General features: G+C 53.9%; 1 protein-coding gene across 14 annotated transcripts in view; it reads left to right on the top strand.

The window, feature by feature from the left end:
* LOC133356781 (cyclin-dependent kinase 17-like) overlaps nucleotides 1-15,191 on the top strand; it is a 67,556-nt gene extending 52,365 nt beyond the window's left edge. For 5 of the 14 annotated variants that reach the window (XM_061574453.1, XM_061574452.1, XM_061574456.1 and 2 more), the window contains 11 exons: nucleotides 7-101; nucleotides 272-334; nucleotides 2,140-2,263; nucleotides 2,675-2,795; nucleotides 3,428-3,525; nucleotides 5,237-5,342; nucleotides 6,910-6,952; nucleotides 8,290-8,380; nucleotides 9,095-9,172; nucleotides 10,302-10,417; nucleotides 11,536-15,175. In XM_061574453.1, coding sequence (XP_061430437.1) covers nucleotides 7-101; nucleotides 272-334; nucleotides 2,140-2,263; nucleotides 2,675-2,795; nucleotides 3,428-3,525; nucleotides 5,237-5,342; nucleotides 6,910-6,952; nucleotides 8,290-8,380; nucleotides 9,095-9,172; nucleotides 10,302-10,375 — 893 coding nt within the window. In that variant the 3' untranslated portion in view covers nucleotides 10,376-10,417; nucleotides 11,536-15,175. Of the gene's footprint in view, nucleotides 1-6; nucleotides 102-271; nucleotides 335-2,139; nucleotides 2,264-2,674; nucleotides 2,796-3,427; nucleotides 3,526-5,236; nucleotides 5,343-6,909; nucleotides 6,953-8,289; nucleotides 8,381-9,094; nucleotides 9,173-10,301; nucleotides 10,418-11,535 lie in introns of all 14 variants that reach the window. The other 9 variants (XM_061574461.1, XM_061574457.1, XM_061574458.1 and 6 more) reach the window with 7 other exon arrangements.
* Nucleotides 15,192-19,637: the final 4,446 nt, after the last annotated feature.

Genomic DNA, 19,637 nt, shown 5'->3' with positions numbered 1-19,637 from the left:
CCGCAGTGTCCCTGCTGAAGGACCTAAAGCACGCGAACATCGTCACGCTGCACGACATCATCCACACGGACAAGTCCCTCACGCTCGTCTTTGAGTACCTGGTGCGTGCTGTGCCCCCCTCCGCATCGGCATGATTCGTTATGTATTCTTCGCTTCCAGCAGTTGCGCTGCGGTCGTGCTACCGGTGTCCGTCGCGATTTGGCGTCGCCCTGTCACCCGCAGGTGATGGATTGTGGCGTGTCCGCGTGCCCCCGATTTTTTTGTTCGACAGGAAAAGGACCTGAAGCAATACATGGACGACTGTGGGAACATCATGCACATGCACAACGTCAAGGTGAGTTCCGGGCTCTCGTGGGCCTGCCCTCCGCCGAGCTCGCCCCGTAGTCTTATCTCACCACACGGAACTTTCCTTTTTCGTACGACCTTTGCTTTCGATTTGCAACACGTTTTTGGAGTCGTCCGGTCAGTTGGATGGCACCAAGGTCAGATTGCTCGAGTTGCAATTGGATGGCCGCATGGGTCGGCTCGGCCCATCATCCCTCGGCGATCGATAAAATGAGCACCGGTTTGTGACAAATCCTTATGGATTGTCTGGCCCATATACCGGTGCCCACCATAGGCATGTGGAATGTTTACCACCGGCTCTGAAGCACCACCGGCTCAGGAGCGTGGCGTACTGCTCCCTTTAGCAGGGAGGCTCTTTGTTTCACTTGAGTCACGCCCTAATTTTAACCGCTAATCTCGGCGGTGCTGGGGCTGAGTGGCTATTTTCGTGTCCTCCACTCTTGCCTGGATGGCTCGACTCGGAGCCCAGTCTACCCTGTGCCAGTTGTATCTGACTTAAAAAATGAAACTCGTTGGTTTTTTCGGTAAAGTCACGTCGGTAAAAAATAAAATAAAATTAATGAAATTTTTTTTTTTACCTACGTGACTTTACCGAAAAAAACAAGGAGTATGAATCCTTGCAGTCACGAAAGCTTCAAATCTAGAATAAAAAAAGAATGTCCCAAAATAATAATTGTTAACAGTGCATAAGGCAGAGGTGCCTACAAGGGATACCATGGGAAAAGCATGTGATGTGCGCATGTATTGTTTAAGTGATATCGAGTTAATTGTTCTTGTTCTTGCGATGCTCGTTTACCCAGGAGAACTCGCTGGGTCTCTTGAGTTTTTTAGGAACATCTTGCCAAGTTTTCGCAGTAGGGGGCGATGTTGCTGCTGTGTGCAATACCAAATGAGCATCTACATCATGGGGGGGATCTCCTTTGCCAGGACCAAAATATGAGAATAGGTTTTCCCCTTATTTCTGGCAACAAAACAGCTGTGTTAAGATGTTAAAACACCAAACTGAAACCTTTCACAAGGAATCATGGCTGCATTAACCACAACGCTTGTGGTCAGAATGCAAACAAAAAACATACTCTGATGATATTTGAATTGTCTTTGAATCTGATTGGTCCACACCAGAGGCAGCGTTTTTTCGAGCCTCGTCTCAAACGGTGTTAGACCAGAGGACGCCAAAAGGTGTACAGCTGTCTCTGGTGTGGACCAATCAGATTCAAGGACAATGCAAATATTATCAGTGTGTGTTTTTGGATTGCATTCTGACCACAAGTATTTGTGGCTAATGCAGACATCATGATTCCTTATAAAATGTTTCAGTTTGGTGTTTTAACATCTTAACACAGCTGTTTTGTTGTCAGAATAAAGGGGGGAAACCTCTTCTCACCAACTGAGTAATTTACAGGTAATTTTTCAGCATTCGGATGTTTTGAGCAATAGCAGTTACACTGTCATGTTTCATTCATCCATGGGAGGAAACCCATGCAGAACAAGTTGAGAGAACGGACAAACTTCCACACAGAAGGGCGCCAGGGCCAGGAATTAAACCCAGGAGCTTTCTTGCAGTGAAGCGCGAGCGTGACCTCTGCACGGCCCTGCCGCCCACGGCACCTACGGATGTTCCACGGCGAGGTGGCACGGAGTACCGCAGTGCGTTCTCGAGACGGCCCGGCGCGCTCAAGTGGCGGCGCCGCTGGAGTGTCGGCGCCGCTGGAGTGCCGGCGCCGCTGGAGTGTCGGCGCCGCTAATGGTCCGCGGCCGCCGCTTGGCGGCTGTCTGTGCGGTGCTCGCGTGCAGCTGTTCCTGTACCAGCTGCTGCGGGGCCTGGCGTACTGTCACAAGCGGAGGGTGCTACACCGGGACCTCAAGCCCCAGAACCTGCTCATCAACGACAAGGGCGAGCTCAAGCTGGCCGACTTCGGTACACTCCCGGCTCGCCCTCGCTCACCCTCGCTCGCCCTCACTCACCCCCGGGTCACCCTCGTTTGCCCACGCTCGCCCATGCTCGCCCTCGCTCGCCCACGCTCGCCCACGCTCGCCCTCGCTCGCCCACGGCTCACCCACGCTCGCCCACGCTCGCCCACGCTCGCCCATGCTCGCCCTCGCTCACCCTCGCTCGCCCTCACTCACCCCCGGGTCACCCTCGCTCGCCCAGGCTCGCCCATGCTCGCCCTCGCTCGCCCTCGCTCGCCCGCGCTCGCTCGCCCTCGCTCGCCCTCGCTCACCCTCGCTCACCCTCGCCAGCCTCTCACCGCACCGTGACCCCTCCTATGTGAATGTTAGCAAGGGAATGGTTCACGACGGTGGTGACCGCGCGCGATTCCCTTGCCAGGCCTCGCCCGAGCCAAGTCTGTGCCGACCAAGACGTACTCGAACGAGGTGGTGACGCTGTGGTACCGGCCTCCCGACGTGCTGCTGGGCTCCACCGAGTACTCGACGCCCATCGACATGTGGTGAGTCGGGACGTGTGGGGCCACGTCACGTTGACGGGAGACGAGTCCGGCGCCACGAATCGGTCTTCTCTTGAGACCAGTGGGGGTCACACCCATCCCATTGCCTGCAGGACGGACATCGTGTTCTTGTGCACACATCTCGGCTCGCCAGGAGATGGTAGTAAAGCAAGTGGATTAATCTCCGTCTGTGTCCATCTGTACGGAAATTGAGCATTGGTGACCTCGCACGCGTAGGATGTCTCCGGGTTCTCCGGTCTCCTCCCATATGTATTAGCACTCATGAATTGTCTGACTCGTCTTCAAATGTAGAAGACCACAGAGATTGGGCAATTTTTGGTACCGGCTCAATTCTCTGCAAGAACCACATTTGATTTGACCATGTGGCTGGCGAATGCAGCGCCCTCTAGTGGCTGCGTGACTCCGACGCATTTGTCACGAAGCTCAAACACTTCTATTCGTCGACGAATCGACACGTCGCATCCCCACTGTTAATGCTTGAGGCTCACAGAGCCAGACGGAGACACAGTCTGTGTTAGTACCGTTCAACGATGACGCCGAGGCTCAGGCGTAGCCGTGGTTTCAGGAGATGGTTCATTAATACCTGCGTGTGTGTGTGCGTGCGTCTGTGGCAGGGGAGTTGGGTGTATATTTTTTGAAATGGCTGCGGGGAGGCCCCTGTTCCCGGGGTCTACGGTCGAGGACGAGCTGCTTCTCATCTTCAGGATGCTGGGTACGTTGCGCGTGTGTGCGGCGCCGCTCTCTCTGTGTCACGGCTCCCGAGGTTTTGGCGGTGACGCGGCCCGGCGGTAGCGCACGCCCCTGCCGCTTGTGGCAGCGGTTCACGGTTCAAATCCCGGTTTATGAACCACAGCAGTACCGCGCGCCGTCTGCTTTTCAGAGTGGACGTTAAAGATCCCCGTGACGTCATTCGCTAGAGCAGGCCGTTGTGTGCTGGTGCCACGGTCCACATTTTGTCAAATTTGAAAGCCTACCTGCTTGGTCGGAATGCACCTCGCAAAAAATGTCCCCCAACTGCAAAAATATTGCAGGACCCTCCTGAAAAAGAGTCGTGAGACTTGGGCATTTCTGGATCAACAAGCAGCATCATCATGATCCATGGGCAGAGAGCTCCTAGGTGTCCGCTGCACATTTCGTTATTTGTCTCCAATACAAAAACACACATAGCAACAATGAAGATGATGCTATACACCGCGAATAAACGATCTCCTCTTCCTCACCCTAAGATTTAACAAATCTTTTTTCTTCCTGACGACGAACGCTTGTGTTGCGATAGAAACGCCGGAATTTTTTGTTATGTTTTGTTATTTTCTTTGAACCTATCCACGTGACTTTACCGAAAAGACCCCAAGAATACGAATTCCTGCAGTTACGAAAGCTTTAGGTCAAGATTATTTATTTGTTATTCAATTCAAATTGTATGTTTTGTGTTTACTGTCGGTCTTACCGGTCTTATTTTGATAGTCTAGTTTGTACATCTTGTACGTTCATTGCTGTCTGCTTTGTATTATCTCCCTTGTTTCGACCTTGTGCCCTTAAGGAAACGTGCAGATGATTTGTGTACCTCAGAATAACCGTTTCTCTTGCGCTGGATTCAGTGCTTGTGTTGTGAGCTTAAGAATGACATTCGGTCAACGCTCCTGACGGACTCGCGGCCCTTCACACGCGCACGCCTCTCTTCACACGCACGTGTTTTACGCGCGCCTCTAATTGGGGCACTTGACCTCCAGTCAGAAAGGTCACGGCTTCCAATCGCAGCCAGGTGTTGACTCGGCCGGTCATCCCAAGGCAGATAAATTGAGCATTATTTGTGGAAGGTCAAGGGTTGCTCTCATGTAAGTGAACTGGCACTTGGCATAAGAATGAGGAATTTCCTCCGCAAGCTCAGGGTTGCCACTGTGGGTTAGAAGTGCACCACGCTGCTTGGAGCAGGGAGACGCTTGGCCACTATGTTTAGGGTTTTAATCGCTGTGACCCATGGAGGACAGTGTTGGGGGTCCAGAGCTTGAGAATTCATCTTCTTGGTTCTTTCGGTAAAGTCACGTAGAAGGGAAGTAATAAAATAATAAAAATAAAACATAATAAAATAAAATAATTCTTTTATTTTTATTATTTTATTACTTCCCTTCTACGTGACTTTACCGAAAGAACCAAGAAGATGAATCCCTGCAGTCACGAAAGCTTTTAATCGAAGCTTGAGAATTGTCCATCCTGAACTCTCCAGGTGCCCTGTCAGGGAACTACCCTGAAAGGCAGCGGCTACAGCAGCAGCAACAACAACAACAACATATAGACAACAGTACGAGCATCAGGCATTTGCTTATTGAAGTTAGTGAACGATCGGAAAGTCTGGTAGAGCTCAGATCCCTCGCACGGCGTTCACTGCGGCTCGTCGTGCGCTCGGTGCGTGTCCGCGCGTCTAGGGACGCCCTCGGAGGAAACGTGGCCGGCGATTCTGTCGCACGAAGAGTACAAGGCCTACAAATTCCCCAAGTGCAAGGCGGAGCCCCTCATCAACCACGCCCCGCGGTGAGGCCCTGCTCCCTTGCCAGCACCCCCGCTGCCCAGAGGTCGCAACCGGGTACCCGATACCCTACCCGATACCCGGCTACCCGTACCCGGCCGGGTACGGGTAGCCCGTTTGCGACCCTGGTGCGGCCGGGTACGGGTAGACCGTGAGTCACTGGTGAGTAACCGTTTGTCACTCATTTCCCAACGTCTTGTCTCTTCTCACAATTCAAGTTCCTAGCATCAACCCACCCGCGCCTGCAACATGGCTTCATCCCAGAGGTCGCAATCAGGTACCCGATACCCGTACCCTACCCGTACCTGGCCGGGTACGGGTAGGGTACGGGTACGGCTGGGTACGGGTACCCGTTTGCGACCCTGGTGCGGCCGGGTACGGGTACGGGTAAGGAATCAAAACCCGTTTGCGACCTCTGCCGCTACCCCCTCCCCGGGCTTCACGGCACAACGCCGCCCACCGTCGCTGCTCGTGTCCGGGTTGCTTGAGCGAAGCGCCGCTGCGTCTGGGCTGTCGACGACGAGACGAGTAGCGACGCTCGCACTCCCACAATGCACCTTCACCCTCGATCTGGATGAAGCAAAATGGGGGGCACCCTAACCTACCCTGCCTGCTTCTGCTACATACCTGCCTTGGGCTGTCATTCTGTCACTGCTCTTGTCCATTGGCTGTCCCTTCCAGCTACCTGTCCTCCCCAAGCCCCCACTTCTCTTTCTGAGCAGTTGGTGTGTTGTCTCTGATTTGCATATCTTTCCGTGATCCACGTGTTTCTCTTCCTGTCACTCGGCGTAATTCCCAGCATGCATCTCTCTACACTTATTTGTCACTTTTCATCTTTGGATGCATATTCATTGTCTATCTCTCTGATGTGTGCACTGATTAAAACGTTTATTCTTCAGTTATATCATCTCTTATAGAGGCCCATAAAATTCGTACCAGTTTGCGGGACGTCAGCAGTGATAATCTTGTGAATATACTGGTTCCTATAATTTTGGCGGTGACAGGGCCCAGGGGTAGGTAGGTACGTGTTGCAGATGTTCGTGGTTCGAATCCCGCAGGCCACCCTGGTTATTACTGCCGGCGTAGTAACAATAAAATACGGGCCGTCCGCTTCACCATGGACGTAAAAAATCCCGTGACGTGATTTGAAACATGTTGGACATCGTGTGCCAGCATCATGGTTCTAAGCTTGCTAAATAAAAAAATACCCGCAAATTACCAAGTTGGGATTACACATAATAGCAATCATTGTCCCCCACCGGCAGACGAATCCCCCTGTTTTCAAGTCAGGTGCTGAGTCTCCTTGTGCCATTACAGGGACAGCTGCCACTGGGGGCATCATTGGAATGTTTGAGAAGTGATCACGTGTAAAGCGCCCCTGTGTGAAGTGGGGGCGGCTCTATCAGCAACATCTCATCGCCACTGTTGCTGCAATGGGGATGTGACATTTACACTTTTGGTTCAGGGCTGCCTGTTGAGAGGGATCCCTACCCCATCGCTAGTTTGAGCGAAGAAACACTCATGGCTTTGATGGCTACTTCACGTGATCGCCTCTGTCGACGTGTGTTGCAGGCTTGATGCGGATGGCCTGGATCTGCTCTCGAAGCTTTTGCAGGTGAGCCTTTGTAAACGCACACGCCCTGGTCAGTTAGAGAACCTGGCCAAAAGATTGCCATCCACAAACACCTGATATGTATTGAAGATTCAACTAGTTAAAGGTGGAATTGAAAGCGGTACCTTTTAAAAACAGCATGTTGGTGCACGGCTGTCATAAAATGCTTTGGAGGCACGGGTTGGGTGGCTTGTGATAGGTTTGTTACATTCCTAGACCCTCCGAGCTTCGAAGGAAGCCAAGAGATGGCAGTACAGCAAGTAGTTTTGCGAACCTATCAATCCAGATTAATAAAGGTCATCCAGCGGGTCAACTGGTGTGGGTTTTCTCCACATTGACCCTCGTGTTGCATTCCCATTACTAACTCGCTGCTGGATCTCTGTCGTATACGGAGACTGGGCGGAATCGGAAACCAGGGGTGGAGTGACGCATGCAGTCACTGGAATAAAAGTTTAAAAAAGAGTTCCATGGAATTATTGGTATAAATATAAAGAACAGTGAGTGCCCTGTCGTGGTGAGAGTGATTGCGGGGAGCTGTGACCACCACTTCGGTGTGTACGATTGATGGTATTATTTGATTTCGGGTAGAATTTATATTTGCCTATTGTGTGAGAGGCTTCCATTACGAGTGCCATATTGTTTGTTTGTACGAGTGCCACATTGTTCAGTCTCGTATTGTTTCCATTGTTCCATAACGTGCGCTCGTTTTCCATTGACTTTGTTTACGAGGGCTCTGTTTACTTATTTTTAGTTGAAACACACGTACGATTTTCACCCGAGGGTCAGAGAGAGGTTTCCTGGGTTTGAGTCCCTGAGTTCAAATCCCAGCCAGGGTTATCACCACGAGCCATCCCTCTGTGGTGCTTGGTGAGGTTCACCGTTGTGTGCCGGATTAATAAAATGCCGGGAAGCCACCAGTAGCCGCATTTCTCCAAGAAAGTGTTGTGGATGTATTCAGGAAGAGGAGGTTGTGATTGGTGGGTCACCTGTTCAGGATGGAGGAGGGCGGGTCGCCGACATGGGCATTGAAGTGGCACCCAGATGTCGGTGATGGATGGGAAGGCCCCAGGCCAGACGGTGGTGGTGATGGGTCTGTAAGAGAGAGATTGTTGACGGACGTGTCGACTACGTAACAATAGAAAGAGCTAAAGCGAGACTGTGGTGGTCCGGTGTCGACTGGAACAACTGCAAGATGGTGATGTGTGGCAGCACAATCGGCGTTGGCCCATGATGACCTCCTGACATTGTAGTGTGCAGCGTTAGACTGCGTGCTCTGTGCCACCGCCGCGTGACTCTGCCTCCATGAGTGCGTTGTGTCCGCCCCGTCCTGTGCCCACCAGTACGAGGCGAGGCGGAGGGTGTCCGCCGAGGAGGGCATGCGGCACCCGTACTTCAAGAGCCTCGGGGAGAGGCTGCACAAGCTGCCCGACGGTACGGAGCGAGCGAGACGTGCGGCGAGACTTCCACGTGCCGGCGACGTCTCCACGCGGCTGCCTCCCTTGCGACGCGGAGATGTGACGCGTGACGAGATCGGGGGTGGGGCAGCAGGTTCATGGAGTTCATAATCGTTGAGTCTGAGATGCTGAGCTGGCAGCTGATATCTTATGTTCAAGTATCCGGACTCTGCCCTCTCTCCCAGTGGGTTCACAATGGCTGTCAGCGATGCAGAGTTCTCAAAGCTAGAGTCTTATGTTCAACCAATGGGACTGAGTGTGTGTGTGTTTCTCTGGGGATTCATAATGGCTGTGTCCAGAGACAAGAGCCGTAGCTATTTTTGTGTTGGCACCTGGGGCAAAGTGCCATCCTCACTAACCCCCTTCCCACTGCTACGGCGCCAGCACTGCCCCACCACGAATTGAAGCTACTGGCCGCCACCACTCGCTTCGTTTACAACAAATTCGGGCGACGCCGCCCTTGCTCCGGCACGGACGTTGAGTTTGCATCACTGAGATGCTGAGCGCAAGCTCAGAGACTGAGCTGGGACCGGTGAGGTTCTGGTTCAATCCCTGGGTCTGGACGTGCATCTCTTTCAAGGTGCCCTTTTGCCGAGGTGCCGGGTTCAGTCTGTGGAACTGGGCACGAACCGCTGCGAGACATCTCCCCTGCGCTCATCTTCGCTGTTTTGTGTCGATCTTGTTCCCCCAGTTGTGTCGATATTCGCACTCAAAGAAGTGCAGCTGCAACGAGATCTCGGTCACAGGACGACCCCGTACCACGAAGCAGGTAATCGCACGGGGGACGGGGCGTGGCCCTTTCTGTACTGCCACATGTCGCAGCATTTCTCCGTCCATTCTACCGTCCCATGCCTGCCAGTGTTTGTTCTTTACTTGTGAATTACGCGTGGGTAATGCATGCCATCGGTTCAAAATTTCCATATTCTTTGGAGAGAAACATTGTTCAACCAGGACAACGGATATACTTATTGAATATCAGTCCTCGGTAAATCCGATGTTCTTGATCAAGCCACAGGGAGCCACAGGGAGCGCTTGACTCACAATTGGAAGGTTACGAGTTCACATCCTGGTCGGAGTTTGACGATCACCATTGCACCAGGGTCGATAAAATATGAAACACTTTGTGAGAAGTCAGTGGTGGCCGTTTTCTGTTGAGAACTGATCCCGACCATGAAGAATGCGGAGTTCCCACCACTAGTTGAAGTCCATCAGCAGCTATGAGCAGTGCCACGTGCTGATTGAGCAGGAAGACACCTTGACCAGTGACATCAACCGCAGTCCACGGTTTAATACCGGCAGCAACGCTTGATGAAGCTGCGTGGGGGGACCCCCTGAGGTGCGGTGCGCTGGGCCAGCAATGCCCCCCCCCCCCCTCGTCTCTCGCCCCTGCCCAGAAGAGGGTTTCGTCTCGTTACCCGTGCCGCTCGCTCACAGCGCACTCCGCCACGTTCACCCTTCACTCGCCGGTTTCCGCGAGTGACGCTCTCTTCTCCGCGAGGCACGCGGACGGCACGGGAGGGAGGGCAGAATTGTACAGTTCATGAAATTTTGTGTCCCGTACGTCACGCAGGGTGTTCTCAGACCTTTCCCCTGGACACGCTCATCAGTATCATTCCAATGCCTGTAAAACAACAGCAGTTTTTCTGCTGCCGTAAAGTGTTGTGACCCTTGGAAATAGACTTCCTTGAACCGAACGGGGAACGTGCATCCTTGGTTGCAGTGCCGCTCATTCTGTGTGGTGGGTCACGAACCTTTCGCGACCTCCCTTTCATGCAGGCGTGCGTGCGGCTGTCGCGCTCACTCGGGCCTGTGCCTTGTGTTGTCTGCCCGTGCTCGTCTGCGTGCTCTCTGCCGCTGCCGCTGTGCCGTGTGTCTCCTGTGCTCATCTCCTCCGTAAGCTTTCTCTGCCTCTCTTGAGATGAGGCCTCTCTCCGCGGCTCAGTGCCACGCTCACAAGCACCTGGCAAACTGACGGGGAGGGCTCCCCCCCCCCCACAACGCGGGGCCCAAACGGGTACGCAACCCTTCCCTCGCCCCCCACACACCCCCCTTCCCCCCCCTTCCCCGTCTTCCCCCCCTTACCCCCCACACCCATCTTACTCCCCGTGACCCTCTCTGTCTCTCTGTCTCTCTGTCTCCTTGTCGTTTCACACCCACCCTCCGCCTATCGCCATTCCATTCCAAGCTTAGCCGTCAGAGTCGTGCGAGTCGAGGGAAGGTGTGTTTGTGCCGATGTGGTCGCGTCACAACGTTACGAGCTGCGGGGATAACGTTACGGTCAGTTGCGTAGGGGGTGGGCTTCGGGATTAGGGTTTAGATTAGGGTAAAGACCTGTGGTTAGGTGTAGGGGTTATGGGTAGCGGACTATTGTTAGGATTAAGACCACCTTTAATAGTGGCATTATGGATTCGGATTATTGGTTACCATGGTTCCTGCAATAAAATATATCGTACGATGTAAGATCCACCATATTGTTATCGTCCATTTTTCGCATGATAATGTCATATTGCGACTATCGTGGCTAATATTCAGATATTTTTTTCCTGACGGTATTTAAAAGATAACAAAAGCACTTGAATTAAAATTCCAAACACACAAATGATTTAAGCTCACAGGCTTGGAGGTAATTTATTTCACCATACCGCGGTGTAATGGTGAGCACACCGGACTTGCAGACCTGAGGTCGCCGGCACAATCTCCTGGCACGGCAGTCGACACGACGGGGAAGGTTTATTAAACCTCCCCGTCTCTGTCACCCAGCGGCATGCATGGGTTCATCAGTGAGTCGCGGCAGGCTCCGGTTGCTGCGCTAAAGTGTGGGTACCCCCGCCTCCTTCCACGACTTGGGACCTGCATGGAAGAGTAGGCCAAATATCCCCCCTAGAGTAACTCTCTTTAGAGCTCCCTCTAGCGGGAGGCCCCTCTGCCAGCAGTAGTGAGAACTTGCAGGGATGCACCTGTACCTCTCTTTCACCTTCGACCCCACGTGTCCTGCAGTCTGCCGAGACGCAGCGCGTGCTGCCTAGCGTCGCTCGGCTACCAAGGGCGCACACGGGGTCACGGGGACACGCGGAGCCCTCGTATCCCCACCGCCGTGAACGCGCCTCCTCTCGCCTTTCTGTCCCTTCGCAGCCAACGGCAAGAGCAGGCGGCAGAGCATGCTGTTCTGAGACGTGGAGGGGGGACGCCGGGAGAGAGTGGCGGCCGTGGGCACGGCCGGAAGCCGCCGCCCGTGGCGGTGACGTCGCCCGGAGAGAGGTCACCTGGAGGGGGGCGGCACGTTGTGACGGTGACGGTGACGGTGACGAGGCGATGGCGATGATTGCGGTGGAGGTTGATGACGATAATGGCGAGGGTGGTGATGACGACGATGATATACTGTATGGGGACGGCGGTGAGCGGCGTGATGATCCCTTCTCTACCTGCCTCGAGGAGGCCCCGGGTGCCGTGCACACAAACACCCCCCCGCCCCCCCCCCCTCCCTCCTGAGCATGGTGGGTGGTGGGCACTCGGACTGTGCGTGAGCGGTGCAGAGCGTGTGGGTGTCGTGTGCTTCGTTTGTGAGCGGTGCATTGTGTACAAGCGATGCGTCGGTTGTGTGTGGAAGCAGTACGCACGTGTGACTGGTGGTTTGCCTGTGTATTTGTACTCTGCGTAAGTGCTGTGTGTGTGTGGCGAGTGCCGGCAGTGTTTTGTGTCCCACTGATTTGTCGTTCCCTGCTTGCAAATCTGGCACCTGGGTTCCTTGAGCTTCCATCCAAACGCGGTATAATATTTCGCCATCCTTTGTAGATTTTCTTTTTTATCTTTTTATTTGCAATGTAATGTTTTGTAAATTGTTCAGTTACTAGGTCGTAGGTATTTGATTTATTTAATTTATTTGTAACCGTTTTGGTTTGCCCCTTTCTCCCCGTGTTCAGTCGGGGTTTCCTGGTTTTCAATAACACTAGAACACGTGCTGGGTGCACAGTCGGTTTGCCCGTGTGCCTGCACTCCAGCGTGTGCATGCGGGGGCTCACTTGCGCGTGTGTGCGCGTGGTTGCGTGCCTGCTCGTGTGCATGTGCTTGTGTGTGTGTGTGTATGGTAGTGTGTGGGGAGCGGTAGTGTAGTGGTTAGCGCGCTGCACTAAGAACCTGGCGACGCGGGTTCGATTCCCGCTCACGGCCAGCACCAGTGACTATTATCTGAACCGGTCCTGGGCCTCCCATAGGTCGACTCAGCCTCAAATGAGTACCTGGTGCGGTGTGTAAACATCGTCACTGGGGAGACAAAGGCGGCCGGGCGTGATGCTGGCCACCCACCCCCTCGTGTGCCATGCCGGCCTTCATAGGTGCTCGCTAACAGCACTTGCCCTAACAGTCTGTTAAGGCTACAAGGGGCATCTTTGTCTCTGTGCGGGTGTGTGTGTGCGAGCAAATGTACGTGTTGTATTTGTGTATACCGGTGTGTGGATGCACGTGGCTGTGTGCGTGTGCATCGGCGATCGTGTGTACCGTGTATATTTGAACTTGTGCGTACATACACGGATTGCAGCTTTGACCCTTTGTAGACTGTTTGGCCAGTTTGTGTTTAGAAGAAAACACGGAAAATAAAATAAAAAGTTTCCCTTCTCACCCACCCTGAGACACTCGCCCTCCTGTTGAGCCGCAGTGGAGAGTCGTGGGCGTGCTCGCTCGCGTTTGTAATCTTTGTGAAATAAATCCCCGTATTTTATTGCATTCGTTTGCTGCTTGTACAGTGAGACTGCTGACACTGGCATTTTAAATACCCGCGGCACCCCCCGCGGAGTTGCGCCAAGGCTTTCCGTGGAGAAAGAGGGAGGCGGAGTGTGCGTCCAGTTAAGGATCGTTCCTGACGTTTCTAAGCAATCGGATGAATGAGCGAATGGATGACGGATGATTTACGGAAATGCGCAGAAGAAGAGGACTGTTGCTGCGCGTTTGAACCCGATGATTGTACATTCTGTAATTTGTACGTCCGTGTAAACGCGTCCGAAAGCAATGCTCGTGTTTCGTTTAAACCACTGGCCGTGTCCCGTGCCATGGGGCACTCGTCTGCCCCACCACGTTGGCTTTTGCCTCCCGGGAAGTGATTGTGCAGCCGTGCGGAACTCGCCTGAGGGTCTCCCTTGCAGAGCTGGTCCAGAGAGAATTTGAATAAAATGTTTATTCTGGATGGGGTTACAGAGCGCACCGCTTTCAAACAGATTACGAGTCAAACTCCCCATTGCGGGATGCAACTCGGCCCGTCGGCAATATCCCGCTGGGTAACCTACGATGCGTGTCGCGCTGTGGGATGCTCACAGGTCGTACAGGCTGGCGCCTCCTGGCCACGTCGTGCGCGAAAGCCCCCCGGGCGTGACGCCTCCCTCGGCCAGGCCAGCGGGGACGCCCCGTTCCCTAACTCCGACAAGAGCCCACCGCCCCCCCCACATAAAACCAGTGGGGCGGTGCCCGTGCACCCCACGCGCTCAAAACCTTCATGGCTTGCATCCTCAGGCCCACGTCGCAGCCGCAGAGCTTTCTCTGCCGGGTCACGGCGAACTTGCCTGGGTTGACATGCACAGGGGAGGCGGGGCTGTAGGTGCGGCGCACGCACCAACGGACGGATGCCTCGTGGTTGTCGGAAACGCGGGACGGATCAAATCAGGCCACGACTCGCCCAGCCCAGCCGAGCGTCTCAATTGGATGCAGTCTCGAGCAGACCATGGACATTCTGGATCGGCGTAAAGTCTCGATTAAACGCATTTCTTGGTTGGGCAATCTCCGTGCAGAAAACGGGTCTCCGTTGAACACGGCCACGATCAGTCTCGATTGGCTGACTTGTTAGCGCCGTACCGGCACGGCTCGTGCCCCGAGTGATCCCGTGCCAGGGTTGAATAGTGGAAGTTATTTTGAGCTCTGTCCTAATTAGACGATCGAGCCTGCCAGGTAGGACGCATCGAGCGAAGCGTCTTCCGCTGGGCGAGTCGACGCAACAGCTGAGCAGGCCCGCTCCAGTTTTTTCCGTTTTTGTCAAGTTGAAAAAGTTGTTCACGACCCCCATTAATGGAATGAGAAACTTCTTGTCAACCTACCGAGCGATTATTCCCGACTTAAGTTGCTGGGCACAGTTGGTGCGTGTGTCCGCACGCACCCCGGTCCCCTCCCAAGCAGGGAGGCCGTTGCACCCTGGCCCATTCTCGTTCTGTTCTTCCTGCCCAAAGTAGCGAAGTTTATTCAAGAGAAACGTTCAGAATGACACAGATGATATAATTAAACCTCCACGAAGAAATATTTCTCACTGCAGAACAGGACAAATATTTGCACAGCCTTATTTAGTTTTGCATCGAATAAATGTAACATGTTAATGAGCAGCAATGAGACTTCTGTTCGTAGTTTTTCTCTTCTGATTGGAAACCCAGTGACGAGTGAACGCGCGGATCTGTGCTGCGTGGGGCGACGCCGCTTCAGCTACTGAGTTTTTATTCTCCAGCAATTCGACTTCATCGTTGTGTTTCATTCATTGAACAATTGAGAGCCCCCCCCCCCCCCCCCCCCCCCCCCCCGTGATGCCATCGACGGGGCGACGTCTCGGATGAACGTTTGCTTTTTGCATCGCGTTGGCTTCCCGTCGACGTGTTGTTGGTGTGACGATGGCGGGGGGCGACTTGTGGCCTTAGAGTAGCGGACCCCCCCCCCGAGGCAGCGGCTACCGTGGCGAGGGCACAGAGATGAGACGCGCCCCCCCCCCCCCCCCCCCCCATCGTTAACGCGAAACGCGAAGCTGGTTTTATTTCTCATTCTTGTCCTATCGTGTCTCACCTTTGTAAACTCATGTTCACGTCGCATGTGTAATTTATAAAAACGGATGGAAAGCAACTGGGCCCCGAGTGTGTTTCCTGCGACGGTCGCGCACGCGCCCCGCTCGGCCACCGCGCGCGCCCCGCTCGGCCATTGCGCGCCGGTGCTCGCCCCTCGTCTGCGGCCTGCGAGCAAGGGTTGGTGGATCAGGCAGAGATCGACGTGGGCTGCGAGCATCACAAACTGACGGCCTCTGAGGGTGGCCAGCAGGCAGCAGTGGAGACGTGGGCTTCTGACCCTTCTGCGTGGACCTTCTTGAGCGTCTGCCCCTCCTGTGCCCGAGTTTTGTCTGTAACAAGTCTGCTACTTACTTCACTATCTCGCCACCCTTCTACCAGAGGTCGCAGTCGGGTACCCGATACCCGTACCCTACCCGATACCCGGCTACCCGTACCCAGCCGGGTACGGGTACCCGTTTGCGACCCTGGTGCGGCCGAGTACGGGTACGGGTACGCCGTGAGTCACTGGTGAGTAACCGTTTATCACTCATTTCCCAACGTCTTGTCTCTTCTCACAATTCAAGTTCCTAGAATCAACCCACCCGCGCCTGCAACATGGCTTCATCCCGGAGGTCGCAATCGGGTACCCGATACCCGTACCCGGCCAGGTACGGGTAGCCGGGTATCGGGGAGGGTACGGGTACCCGTTTGCGACCCTGGTGCGGCCGGGTACGGGTAAGGAATCAAACCCCGTTTGCGACCTCTGCCTTCTACTCACCCACCCACTTACCCGTCTACCATTAATACTTCCTACCTGACATACCACTTACCTAGCCATCCTACTCGCCCACTTACCTACTTACCTGTCTGCCGCTAGCACCTGCGAGTTTATCTCCTCGTACACGTGGGTTATGACGGGATCTCTTCTACCAGGTGGAGGACCCACGGGGACCTGGAAGTCTCGTTTGCTCGGGTGAGTCAAGTGTCAACCTCGACAATGCGGCTTTAACAGAGAGAACAGCGATTGCACAAACAGAGTTTGGCGTGTGGCCTGGGTGGTTTGCTCTCCACACTCGTGCGCGCTGTGACCAGGTGAAAGCCCAATGAGTCTTGGGCTGCAAACAACGTACGGCGCAAACATGTTTCAAGCCTTCAAATACAAGCACCAATATTTTGGGATAAGATACCGTTTAAGAAAAGGTCAAATATCTAAAATGTTAAAAACATCGCCTGCCTCGTCAATAAAGAGGACTGGCCAGATTGCACTGCGAGGCAGACACGCGGACTATGAAGGAGACGTTTATTGGTTATTTTGTTCTATTTATAACATTATTTTGTGTTGTATATTTACGTGGTTTTGTGGCGAACTAGGACCTACATCTAACCGAGAGGGAAGAGGGTCCGTGCTTTTACACATCTGGTAGTTCCGCTTTGGTTCAAGCAAGTCTGACTGCCGATGAGAACAATGGTTAATTATCATCGAAGCCGGTCCAGTGTGTGCAGTTTGCTTGAGTTGAGCCAATGTGGTTGACATCGTGCACTCCCTGCAGCTGGGAATTTGTGGGACTCGGTGAGAATTTGCTGTGTACGTGTTTATCACAAATATAAAAGTGTAAAATTATTTAGTGTTTAAATGCTTTTTTTCCATATCAAGGCGTTGTACAGGGAAAGCTTGTGGACGTAATCGACGCACACGGAATGAAGTCCAAGCAACGTGGCACGGGTCGCGCAGTTTGAGCAGCGGGGCAGGCGCCGTGCAGAGCACCCCCCCCCCCCCCCCCACGTGGTGTGACAGTGGGGGGCCTCTCGTCTCGAGCTGCAGGGGGGGGGGGCGTGGAGATGGAGGCGCAGGTGGTGACAATCGACGACGGTGTCGCTGGGACGCGCGCAGTCGCGGCCATGTGGGTCTCGAGTTGTTCGATCTTGGCTGGTTGGTGAAGCGGACTCGGCGGGGTGGGTTCTGGATGAGGCTCGCACCTGAAGTCAATGCCCATTGTGACTTGTTGAACAGACTAAGCTGAGGACACGAAGCTGCTGCGATTAGCAAATCCAAGCGTCTTCCTGCTGGGCCGCGAGTGGAGCGGTAACCCAGTCCATGTGGCGCTCCTGAGCCAGTGCTGCACATTCTTATGAATGAAGATTGTGTAGGCCCCTACACAATCTTCATTCATGAATGAAGAAGTATCTGTAGCACAGGGGCCTACACAATCTTCATTCATGAATGAAGAAGTATCTGTAGCACAGGGGCCTACACAATCTTCATTCATGAATGAAGAAGTATCTGTAGCACAGGGGCCTACACAATCTTCATTCATGAATGAAGATTGTGTAGGCCCCTGTGCTACAGATACTGTGAGGGCCCACAATATTTTCAAAAGGAAAACAAAGTGAAAGAAAAATAAAATGTGTTTTTACAAGGTTAACAACACATAGAATTCAGCATTCGCAAACGAAATCACTTTTCACTTCATCTCTGGAGGCCTTCCAGCTGGTGGAGGTCCCTGGGCTGCAGCTCCTGAAGCCCTCACGCCTTAATCCGGCCCTGGTCATCTCCTTGTGAGTCAAATGAGTCCACACCAAATATCTCGCCTGTCGGGGACTACGTGAGGTAGCGTAGCATCAGCTGTTCCAATTTATCTGTGGCAAGTATATTACGCGGTAACCATTTAAAATCAATGGAATTATCAAGTAATTCACTCTCGTTAGCCGTATAAATAATGGGGACCACTGAAGCGTTGAGGGTCTTGTTTGGGATGTTTGGCAGCGTGGTATCGGAGTGTGCAGAGGAAAGCCACGAATTTGATGGTGGCTTTCCTCTGTTTGCACTCAGTCACATATTCACTTCAAGATGTTTTCTTGTTCATGTTTTTGTTTGTTGCGGTTGCACCCGATTCAAGAGCCGAATGGCTCACAGGGCAATACCCAATACATGCACTTGAACTTGAGAGAACCTCGGACTGCACGCAACTGGCGACAAAACCTACTTGCTCCTCTGCCTCCTGAATGCGCACCGCCTTATTTATCCGTGTCTTGCCACGCACACGGTCTTAACGCCATCTCCGTGTGGTCCACCAACCTCGCCACTGCTCCCACCGCATTACAAGGCGCAATGGGGCCCATCAGCCCTCACCGTCGCAGTGATCAATCACCCGGGCAGCCGAGAGGCGCTTCTGGACAAAGCCGACGACTGGCTGACCCCACCGTGCCGAGTCGATGCAGGCACATTGACACTCAACGCGCCAGGCTTGGAAAATCTGCGCCAGGCCGGGTGCCAAGTGCGGTTAAAATAACAACAACAACAACAACTCGTGGTGCACGCAGATGCTACCGTGGCTTTTGTGTTTCACCGCTCGGCCCGGCGTCTGCTGTTTAAACACCAGCTGCGGTCTCAATGTCCCTGCCTCCCGTCTGTTATTGGAAACTTTGCTGCCTGTGTGACTCCAGCCCGCTGCGAGCCACGGGGCCGGCTTCGTCACTGCTCGTGGTCATCGGTGACTGCCGCGACTGGACACTGCGATTCTCCCTCGGCTCTTACGGTGAAGGAGTAGAGAGTTCATTGCTCGGCATCTCCCAGAAACCATCTCGTGGATGCACAACCGAGATTTAGATTTGTCATCGTCGCTGTACAAATGCCTCCACACCCAAGAGGAATCGAGTGGTTCAGCCACGGCACGCGCAGCGGCACACGCGGTGTCACTCGTGAGTGCCTGGACCGCGGGGGTGCTGCGGGCCGGGCTGCCCGACTCGTGATAGGAAGGGGGGTCCGTGCTGGAGCGAGCTCGGCTTGGGCCCTCGTGTGGAAGGAATTAAATTCGCCCCCCTTTTAATGCCCCCCCTATCTTTGTAACCCGGTGCCTAAGCCCCCTCCAGCTGATGAGCCCCGGGCGCAACTGCACCGCCTGCACACTCGATAGCTACGCCACTGGGAAGGCCGTGAGCTCAAATCCTGGTTGAGGCCTCGTTTTGACCGTCGTCCCTCCTCCGCCGCTTGATTGGGCGGGTCGGAAGCCATGCGAAGGGGTTCCCTGCCGACACCAAGAGTGAGGCGGTGTCAATCTCCATTGTCGACCCCGAGCCAGTCGTCGGAGATTCCACATTCACGTGGCAGGGAGCCATCTGTACTTTAAAATTGGTCCAATTATTGCGTGGCAATCAGAAACTCATTCCGTGCGTAAAACCGTGAGCCGAGTTTCTCTGCAGAGGCTTTGCGCCGTGGGTGGGCATTAACGCCTCGGGCTTTAATTACCCAGAGCACCCAACGCCTGCGCCTGCACACAACTGTTCGTCTGCATTAATTGTTTTAGCACACAGCACGCTTCATCCTGAATGCCCTGCCAAGGACGATTACCCAGGGTGGTTTTTTGTGCGTTTCACTTTGCCACTGAGAGTCGGTGGAGCGGCGCGCGGCGTTGCGCTGAGCGCGCACGCTGGGACGAGGTGCGCCCAGGTGAG

The sequence above is a fragment of the Lethenteron reissneri genome, chromosome 55 (genome assembly GCF_015708825.2).
Source record: "Lethenteron reissneri isolate LAM-NWPU_2019-01 chromosome 55, ASM1570882v1, whole genome shotgun sequence".
NCBI lineage: Eukaryota > Metazoa > Chordata > Hyperoartia > Petromyzontiformes > Petromyzontidae > Lethenteron > Lethenteron reissneri.
This window is presented reverse-complemented; position numbering and strand designations above follow the sequence as displayed.